We start from the raw sequence: 11,312 nt of genomic DNA, 5'->3' as shown, positions 1-11,312 counted from the left end.
GATAGATAGATAGATAGATAGATAGATAGATAGATAGATAGATAGATGTGTGTGTATGTATATGAATGTGTGTGTGATGACTTTTTTCTGTATTTTTTGGACAATAGTACACACTTAAAATCCTTTAATTTTCTCAAAAATCAACAGTGAGCCTTATGATTCGTTGCGCCTTATGTATTAATTCTGGTTGTGCTTACTGACATCGAACCAATTTCATGTGGTACACGGTGCTCAAAAATCTGTCAAAATGTTTGAGTTTTTGCTTAATGCACATTATAATCTAGAGCGCCTTATAGTCCGAAAAATACTGTCAGTGTTTTCTTGTAACTTGAGGCATTTAACTCTAGAAATATTGTGTATTTACATAATGCTTTATTTCTCTACTGATTGCAATGTAATATTTCATACTTAGCATAAAGAGATACATTTTAAATCAATCTTTTTTTTCCCCCTTCAAATCTGTGATTTAAAATTTTCACCTGATAAATAAATCATGAATATGTTTTGGGGCATTATATTTTTCTTCTGAGATTATTTGTAAGCACTACATCATACATTCCCATAACTAATATGTTTGTAAATCTGTGCAGTATTCATTTGTTCATCATACAAATTATTTTCCTACATTATTTAAAAACAGTGAAGTTTATGATAGGAACTAAGATTATTTTTAGTCTCTTGAATGGAAGGTCATTTGTTTGTGATAAGAACAATAGCTAGGACCTGATACTTTTAAAGGGCATTATAGTTTATGAAATCTGCCTTTGTAATGGTGTATTTTCCAAAGACTGGATATTGGCTGGAAACCACTGGAGATCTCTACCCTCTTGTGTCTAACAGCAGTTACAGAAAAGTTCTCCCATTTCAATATGACAATGCCGACGGCAAAAGCATCACATCCCAGAGCTCCCCTGAGTCCACATCCTCTCCTCTATCTGCCTGCTTGCAGCGCCGGTCAGGCCTGATGATCCAGATTTTGCTGGTTTTTAATTAAGTGGAAGGTCAAATCTCATCGCTCTTGACTTCAGGGATCTGCTGCTGTCTGCATGGCAGAGGAGCTACACCCAGTCATTAATTTTATGGAGCGGGGACTTTAATTGATTAAAAAGTTAAGGAGTATGGGGAATTTTTGTTGAGAGGCACGATCATTTTGTTGATGTGAAAGAGCTGCTTGTCACACTCCTTGGGTCTGGTGATGACGTGGCGTGAGATGGCGTTTTACCTGAGTAAAGATTTTTTTTTTATTTTTTTTTTTTTTTGGGGGGGGGGGGTGTTTATTTTGTAGAACAGAATTTTGTTTTGATCATTTAGTTATTTTGTTAAATTATTTACTGCAAAAGCTGCTATTCTGACATCTTAAAAAAATCTTCACCATCACTTGAGTTTTGAATTGTTTTTAATTCTGTTCCTTCTAAGCTCATTGTATATTTTCATACAATGATTTCTCAAAGATACATAATTTTACCCTCTTTGTCAATGGGACTACTACCATTTATCATGCTCTTATATAAGTATACCTCAAAATTATTTACATCGATCTGCAAGCCTTTTTCTTTTAAAACATCTGGTCATTAAAATGACTAATTTAGATTTATTTTTTATTACCAATTGAATAATCCCCCCATCCCTTAAAATGGCACACCTCTTCACCTTTACTGCTTCTGAATGCAGAGAATATGCAAACTAGCTCGATCTGGCCCCTCTGCTAGCAGCCTGTCCCCAAACTCACTTTGCATATGCAAGCAGGCTTAACCCATCTCACTCACTGGTTCCCCTGCAGCAAGGAAGAGCATGCAGCACTGGTATATAACGAGTACCGGTATACGTGAATCATATAATAAGCAATAGTGAGTTTTATTTGCCAGAAAAGACAACCGACAGTACATAAAATAGGATAGATAAGTATTGCCATTGCAACAGGCTTGATAAAATTAGGTGCCTCACTGATGGAATCAGCCCATTAGATAGGACTAAATACAATAATTATACCAAGAAAAAAAACTGTAAAATAGATTAAAATAAACACATTGACTATTAACCAATCTGGTTTAAAACACTATGCAATTATTCTTACCTGCTTTTCGTGTACAAGCAACATTTACCGTACTTCACTAATAGCTTTTAGATAAAAACAACTATTTTATACTCTTTCCTTGAGTTTTTATTATCCTCCCATGAGCAGGGAGTGGGTTGGATGTTTGCTCTGGGCCTTTTTGAGGTGATGGGAAATATAAAGATCCTCCAGGGAGAAAAGAGGCCATCCGAAGAGATTTCAGACAGTGGTGATGACCCTCTAGAGCGCTTTCTTCTCTGCTGCTGTGCAGCTGGCAAACCACACACAGATGCATTTGTAAATCAGGAGGTCCCAGAACACAGAGGTGGTTCTGTCCAGCAGATCAAGGGAAAGAAAAGGCTATTGAACACATTGAAATATCCACAGTTCTTGTATCACATCATGCACTACATGCGAGGTTATTCTTCCAAAATATATTTGATAAATAAATAAAGGATGCAAAAAAGGATCTTTGGACTTTTACACAAAGTATGTGAAATGGCAAAATGCTGTTTTGTTTGTTTTTTTTAAGTACTATTTCACCTGATATGATGATGATTATGTCGATGTTGGTTATGGTTAACTTAAACATGAATCTTTAAAAAAATATATATGAACCTAAATATATAAACCTTACCAATAATGAGTATCCAAATTAAAAAGGGAACTTGAGAAAATGCTGGATCACATCTAAAAGTCAAGCATTTTCAACACTCACAAATAATACCACATATACCCTCTCACATCCTTGTAGAATCAGAATAAGCTTTATTTTTATTATTGTATCGAGATACAGCGAGAATATGTCCGCACAGTCGTCAAAAAGATGGGCGAAGTGCACGTAGCTTTTTCTTTTTTATGATAGCACGTCCTCTTATCCTTCTAGGAATGCATATTTCAGATAGAAAAAGGGACAAAGCCATGAGGATAGGATATTGGAATTACAAAAAAAAAAATCTCTTCACACCTTGTCCTATTAGGACACGATTTAAGACATCAAAAAACTCCGCCAGCAAACACATTTATGAACACGTTACATATGTATTTGACGACAAGGTGGTCCATGAAGCACTTCCAGATAGTCCATTGTCCTGATAAGATGATGGTCAGCCGGCACCGTTCTGATAAGTCTCCACAGAAGTATTTTTTTTTGTTGTTGTTTTTTTGGGGGGGCGGTGGGTTGCAATAGATGAAGCTTTTCCTTAGTTTACACATTTTCCAAGAGAAATTTGTATGTCGGCCTGTTTTCGATGCCAACCGGGGGAGTCAGATTCAGATAAGCCACAATTTTGAGTCCTCAAAGCACAAACCAAACCTTCACAAGCAGGCAGCCTGATGAGGGCCAAATTAGCTACAGCTGTCTTCTTTTATGTTGATAAACCAGGAACCAGTCGATTCCAAAAAGCAGGAAATTTGTTATAATATATCCGATTGTATATGTCTTCGGCATCCACCTGAGATTCTCAGCGGAACATGTGGACTCTCCAGGACCCTGTCGCTTTGTTGACAAGATTTTTGTCGATTACGTCAAACGTCCAGTTGGTCAGATCCATAACAGCAGTTTTCATTTTGGTAGATGTGTAAAATAGGAGCTCCAATACACAGACAGAAAGCAAAAAAGCAGGAGGTGAACAGGAGAGGGAAGATGATGCGTCTGCCTCGTACCAGAGCAAGTGAAAAAAAAAAAAAAACTGGGTGGGCATCATTAACGTAGCAGATGTCCTTTATAGTCCAATTTTGCAACATACACTTTTTCATGCAAATACAAACAGAAATTGTTGGGGGATCTTTCAAGGAGTAGATGCTTTAGACCCTGTCTACACAGAAACAATGATTTGTGAATAACAGTGATTTTGTTGTAATTATTTTTTTTCCCAGTTTCAGAGTAAATGAATTGCCATCCTTACATTTTGTGAAAACAGCTTTAACACAAGATTTGTGAAAACTCTGATGTCATAGATCCACCTCAACCCTAACCTATGACCCCAAGCATGACGAATGTAACAACATATTACATGCTTGTATTTGTGCTGACATAAGATCAAAAAGGTTACAGCACTTCTATAGCATTCTGGGTCACTTTTTGTGTTTCTATGTGGATTAAACTATCAGAAGAAACTGTTCATTACTCACAAGAATGTTTAGCAACTCAAAAATAAAATAAAGAAATAATTCAGAAAGACAGCATTTCCACATGGGCTTTACAATAATGCTGACCATCTTCTGCACGACACCATCATGAAGCAGAGGGGCTCCTTCAGTGGTAAACTGCTGTCCCAGCCCTGCTCCACGGACAGATTCAGGAAGTCCTTTGTCCATAAAGCCATCAGACTGTTCAACTTCTAACCGTACAATAAAAATACAACCTTGTAAATCTGCGGTACCCCGGACACTTATGTATGTGTGTGTATGTATGCATGTATGCATGCATGCATGCATGCATGCATGTATGTATGCATGTATGCATGTATGTATGTACATACATACATATGTACATACATGTACAGTATATGTATGCTTATCTGTATGTATGTATACATATATATAGGTTAATCATGAATGTAGTACTCCCTAATACATTGTGCATATGTACATTGTATTTTTTCCAAATGTGTGTATTCTGCATCTTTTTTTATTTTTTTCAAGTGGGTTTTTTTTCTGTATAATTAGAACATGCTACTGGATGCCTCGAAAGTCCTCCTGGGTTTAATACAGTATCTATCTATCTATCTATCTATCTATCTATCTATCCATCTATCTGTCTATCTGTCTATCTGTCGATCTGTCGATCTGTCGATCTATATCTATCTATATCTATCTATATCTATCCATCTATCCATCTATCCATCTATCCATCCATCCGTTTTTTTTTTTTACTCCAGTGTATTGATATTCCTGATTTATTCTGCTCAAAGTTGCAAGGCAGGTTAATTGTTTCTCAGTGTCAGGAATACCTTGAACAGTCCATTGTAGGACAAACAAAGAGACATACAAATCTATATGTCAAAGACTATCATGCATGTGCACATTCATCCCAACAGATCATTTGAACATCATCATATTTTTTATGACTGTTAATAGGCAAACTTTGGCACAAAAAGATGTTCACACTTGACAAAAAGAGTAATCAAAGTGTTTACAAAACTGTGTGAATACCTAAAGTTTGTGATAGTTTAAACATGTTTTATTGTACTAAAACACAAAACAAATTTTAAATTGAACACTTAAAATGAAATAAACATACACTTGTTTTATTGCTTACTCACTGCATTTCGACTTAACACCAATACAGATCAGAACATAATATCCATGTTTTCCCGCAGTTATCCATTAATAATGCTGGATGTTGCAGCAAGGCCAGGAAGTCAATTAGAATGGATGTATTTCTGACTGCCGCTGCCATTTCTGTCTCATGTTCACTTGCAATTGTAGGAATCAGATAACTGGCTCATTGGGCTTAAATAGAAGGAATCTTCCCTCGGAAGCACTTTGTAAAAACAAACAGGCATGATGCGAAACCATGAGCTTCCCAAACCTCCAGGGAAGTCTACAGTGTCAGATCCACTTGATGGTCTCCTCCCAGCTATCTGTATCATTCGCCACTTCACAAGAAGCTGAGGTCACTAGTTGTAACCTTTTACCCCATTGGGAGCAACAACAAATATGAGGAGGTATATTTGGAATACAGTTGTAATATCTCATGACAACAAGCACAGCCTGCTCGTCTGTTAGAGCGTTACACTGGGAGTAAATGTTTTGTGAGGAAAAATGTTAAATTCAAGCAGAGAGTTCATGAAAATTACCGTACTCTTCGCATCACAGAAACTGAAACTGCAACTTGTTTTTTGGTTTTTGTGTGTGTGTGTGTGTTTTTTAACTCAAGCCTGGAAGCATACTTCTTCCTCTTGGTCAAAACGAGGATAGATGTGGTTCAGTGTAGAAAACTGTCAGGCCTTCTCTCTTCTCCTGTCAGGAGTATCTGTCAGCTCTGCTGCAGTTCAGTCTAATAAATCAGTTCTGCCAACTGCGTTTCCAGCCTGAAGGCTCTCTTGCCAAACAATACAGCTTTAAAGATAAAGAAACAAAGAGAATTCCCAAGATACGCAGCTTCTTATTTTTTTCCTATCATCTTTCTATCAGGCCTTGTTTTGTGCTCAATTAGTGAATCTAACAGAGTGCTTTTCATTTGGCTCTCACAGCGGCAAAAGTGACCTTATTCGCAACGCCGTTCTCTCCACAGGGGCAGCAACAAATGAAGCCTTGTCTTTTTAAAGGAGAGCATAATGAAGCTTTGAGGAGGCATGATTCAAGTCAGATAACCCACCAGGATTTCAATTTACCCCTGTCAAAAAAATTTGAAAGGCACAAATAAAAATTGCCGCAAGGGCAGACGGTTTCTATTCCCTCCAGAATGTATTGATTCATTGGGTGCAGAATGATGCCTATTCATGTCTCTCTTGTGTGTCTCATCCTTCTGTTTCAGGTGCAAGTGCAACCTGCATGCCAACAGCTGTGTGTTTGACAAGGGGAAGCTGGGCTGCGAGTGTGAGCACAACACCACAGGACCAGACTGCAGCCGCTGTAAGAGGCACTACCACGGAAGAGCCTGGAGTGTTGGCTCCTACCTCCCCATACCCAAAGGAACCGCTAATATATGTAGGTATAGCATTCTAAAGTTTTGTAGATAGATACTGAGCATGCAACCAATTTACAAGTGATACTTCTGGGTGAAAACACACCTACTTCCAGTCTTGTTACTACTGACACTGATACCTGACAAAGGCTGAAACATCTAACCTTCTATTTTGGCTTTTTATCTTTGAAAGGTTCCACCTCCCCTTCAATTTAACTCATAACCCATGGGTAGCATCTCACCCAGACGTCACTTTCAGGCCAATTTATAGCTCTGTTTGTTAAACATAATGAAGTACTGATTGGAAAAAAGACAACCCAAGTCACATTATATAAAACTGCTTCACAGAGTGCAGTGCACTCGCTTTAAGCTCAAACTTTTGCACTCAGCATCAGATTCACAAAGTAATTGGCACTAATGATGTGCAGGTACAAACATTTGATAGAAAGTACACATTCCAAGGCTTCATATTACATCTTGAGTTGTTTTCTGAAGAACTAAGCTTTACCACGTATAAGTCAAAGTTCAATTACATACTATAGATCAAGGTTCATTGTTAGAACCTTATGTACAAAAGTTTAGTTTTTTTTTTTTTACTTTTTTATTAGCAGCATCACCAGCATTCATTTACTGGTGAGCTTTATTTTTGTTCCTGCATGAAATTTATGCAATTGAATACTCAGCAATAGGATAACACCAAATTTGGTACCGCTATCTCAACTCTATTACAAGTGTGAACAAGGTATCTCTGAGGCAGAAGGTGCTCTTTTGCATTATCCCCATTATAATCTTGGACAGGAGTTAAGTCACATTTATCAAATCCCATGCCTGGGGCCGGAAAGCTCATTGCCTCAATAAATCTCACACAAGCCACTCAGGGTTGTAGCAGTAGATGGCCAGGCGTGGCCAGATGGCAGAAGATCTAGCCCTCTGCTCCCTGATTTGGACTTATGCTGTCTGGCAGCAGTCCTTTTGGAGTGACGGCACATTTTTCAGTCGCTCATTCTTGATTCTCAAACTCGATTTGCACCGCAGTGTATCGCCATTGATTCATTGCATTGCTTAGTACTTGCTGTAACACCAATTTTCTCCTTCATCTGTTGTTGATTAATTTGGGGGATTTTCTCTGCATTGGTATGAATACGTCTCGGATTGAGTGTGCGTGTTTGTGCGGGGAGCTTTGTGTGAGCTTATGCATGCGCAGGCAACACATTTGATTGTGTGTGGGAGTCTGTTTACGAGAACGACTGTGAACTCTAAGGAGATATTGCTGGATTTACCCCTGCACCTCTTCTGTGTTATGAGCCTCCCTGCAATGTGTGGTGCTCACTGTCAGATTGACAGGCCATTATTAAAAAAAAAAAAAATATCCAACACTTGGACGCATCTGCCCTGAACTGATGAAACCAAGGTCTAGCCATATCAAAAGCAATATTAATGCTTGTTTGGCAGTGGCATAAAAAGCAATAATATTGTACATGGAAGTGATGCAACAATATTGGTCCCCCAGGTGTTGAATGAGCGCACTTTTGTCTTGAATTATTCCTATTTCTCTCATGGGTAAAGCTTCATCCCAATAACATGCCTTTATCCATTACACAAGACCCGTGTATCTTATAAAGACATTAAATATACAGCCGTCACATTAAGAAAAATATGTTGAACATGCAAGATGTAATTACAGTTTAATAGCTTTCATCTGTCATCAAGTCTTCCTCTTTTATCTTGGAAGTCATTTATCTCCTGCTGGAACTGGGCAGGGTCTATTACATGTTCATTTTCCTGCACATGGAGAAATGTGAACACGTATGACCTTTCATTAAATAAATTAGAGTCAAAATAGAGTCCTGTGTTGCTAAGAAGCCATTGCTATCAGCATCAGGAACCGACTGACAGCATATTCAAGGTTTGGTTTTTAAAAAATAAAATAAAGAGGGAAAGGAAAAAAAATAAAGAAATATATTGTGATTGCCTGTAGAAGAGAAGAATCACTTCAAGACTTATGTTGACAGCCCACTTTGCCAGTAGCTTCGACTCATCTTGCGTTCTGAAGCAGGTTCGGAGGTTAAGAGGGGTTGGAGCTATAAGTTTGAGCAGACTGAAGAATGTGTTTTGTCTCAAAAGGGTAACAATTTTGCCCTCTATTCCTCACACACAGAACATCTATTGGTTATTGAGGCTAAGGCTTGATGACTTGCAAATTGTTGTGTAAAATCTATGTATTTTCTTTGTGGCTGCTGCAGTGTTGTGCTCCTGCAAACAGCTGTTGCGACAGCCCCAAAAGCACAACGAAATGATGGATGGGATACAAATAATATGGAACCCCAAACACAATCACCAAAAACGAAGAAGATGACGCTTTTGAAAGAGTTTTAAAATTACACTAATTGTTGGGTTTGAATCACTTGCTGATGGCAACTGTGCAAAAGTGGCGGACTGGTAAAACATACGTTTCAGTTGCAAGCTGCAGGGTTGCCTGTCAGCTCTAGTTTACAGAGAACAACTCCTTTCAAACTTGAATTAAAATGCTGATGAAATGATAGGTTGTTTACACAGAAACTTTGAATTCCGGTGACATTTTGTCTGTGGCGGACCTGTTATTACCATCAGCGTGAGGGGTTTGGACCATGCAGGGACCAAGTTCTCTGCAAAGCCATAACTTCTATTAATCAGTGGGCACAGTGGAGGCCGACTGCATAAGTGTGTCATCCAGCTTTCAAATACTGTCTGAATGCTTTCATGACTAAAACTTCAAGTGTAAATAGAAATAACAAGCTGGATTTTTTTAATGCAACTTTTTTTTTTTTTTGCTCTTTTTTTGCAGGCATTCCCAGTAATCATGGACCAGTGCGTAAGTTGATCAAGTGTTTTCAGTTGGCATGCTGACTAACAGGTTTCCTCCCTCAGTCATGACTAACTCTTTCTTGACTGAAGCTGTTGATGTGAGAAGTTGTGCCATTCGTGTACCAGTTATCTGCATGATTTCCACAGTGAAAAATTATGTTATAGAGGTACTTTTGTAGAACTGCACTTGTCTTTTCATTTTTTATTGAAATAAATGAGGACAATAAATTGATTTTAGTGCCTTCTATAAAGTAATATAGTGGCATTGCTGAAAGGTCACGAATACAAAGAATTTTGCTTCAAAAAAGTTGTTTTTTCCTATTTTGTGGACAATCTTTCTTGTACACATTTTTTTTTTTTTTTTTTTACAATTTACAATAAATCATTTTCCATAATTAGAGCTACATGCCACATCCATTCTGAACAATATTTGGTTTCTAAACCCTCTTGATGATAGTTGGAAAACATTATCTTCAAAATATAATTAATTTTATTATAATAGCTCTTCAACCCGAGCCGAATGAAACCATAGACAGATTTGAATAGGCTTATTGGATTTCTTGTTGCACACAAATGAGCAAAATACATTTCATTCTAAAACGAGCCGTGCCATTACTTAAAGTTAATGAAGCTTTTCAAATTTCACAGCATGCAGTGTAAAACGATCAGAAGTACTGACTAAAGAATGTTTCACTAGCTGAAATGTGCAAGAACACTGACAATGCTTGCATGATTCATCCAGGAGCCCAGCGTGCTTGGACCATACATTTGCACAACAGAGGGAAAAAGTTCTCTTTTACACACTTAGATATTTGCTTTAAGCACGCACACACACACACAGAGATTGACGCCCAAAGCAAACAAAGAGAAAACCATTCTTTATGAAGACACGATTCCAGCCGTGCATCCCTGCGCATGTTGATGCCTGAAGGTGACTCCACACACTGAATAACAACAGCAGCTACCATGCAAATGCCTCTCCGTGCTTTTGTCTTGTGGAAAACTCATTTAGGTTGCATGCTCACTGTTCTGTCTAAACATTTCCCCATTTACTCTCCCAACTGTACGGCAGAAACTTTTTACCAGTTCTGATCTAAACCAGACAAAAGATTCAAGTTATTATCGCCAGAGATAGTCCGTGCATGCTGTTCTCAGCTTTAACGACATAACAGAATGAATTCTGTGAGCACTCGTGTAATTTATGACCTTTCCATTTTTACACAGATCGAGCAAATGCTTCATCACTCGGTGTTGCAAATCGTAACCAAGGTAGGCTTTTAGGTTTTGTAACTTCAGCATGACATTACCAACACACTGAACGAAGTGACTGGCTGCTGTAGACGAAAGGCCTGTGTGTAATATGGAAATCGGAGAAATCAGTAGGTTGTTTTGGCAAAGCTCACTTTCATCCTGCCAACACACAAACACACGCTGGTCCTTACAAGGCAGACCTTTTGTTGTGAGGACACTGCGGGGAACGGACCACATGCCTCACGATCACCGAGTCCACAGCCTCCTAACCTCTTTGATCGTGCCCTCTTTTTAATTACCCCGAATGCTCTCTGGGGGCTCACCCTTTCTGTCTTTTTATAAGGTAGGAGGAGGAATAAAGAAATTTTGGTGGGGGGGAAGGAATAGCAGGGAAGAGGAAAGGAAAAGAAGAGGCTTCGGGGGGGTTATGTAGATTGATCTGCAGCTATCTCCAGTTAATCCGCAGGCCCAAATATCCTGTGTAGTGAGTGTTAAGTCGCGTCTGCACCACTGCTCGCACAGCCAGGAGGG

General features: G+C 38.5%; 1 protein-coding gene across 1 annotated transcript in view; it reads left to right on the top strand.

Moving 5' to 3' along the window:
- The window catches only part of LOC119414740 (netrin-G1-like), a 48,067-nt gene that overhangs the window by 22,020 nt on the left and 14,735 nt on the right, over window positions 1–11,312 (top strand). Inside the window, exons 2-3 of the mRNA XM_037681850.1 lie at window positions 6,537–6,709; window positions 9,511–9,537. Coding sequence (XP_037537778.1) covers window positions 6,537–6,709; window positions 9,511–9,537 — 200 coding nt within the window. The remainder of the gene's footprint in view (window positions 1–6,536; window positions 6,710–9,510; window positions 9,538–11,312) is intronic.

Source organism: Nematolebias whitei, chromosome 9 (genome assembly GCF_014905685.2).
Source record: "Nematolebias whitei isolate Nwh7 chromosome 9, NemWhi1, whole genome shotgun sequence".
Taxonomy (NCBI): Eukaryota; Metazoa; Chordata; class Actinopteri; order Cyprinodontiformes; family Rivulidae; genus Nematolebias; species Nematolebias whitei.
The sequence above is the reverse complement of the archived record's forward strand: the minus strand, read 5'-3'. Positions and strand labels throughout refer to the sequence as shown.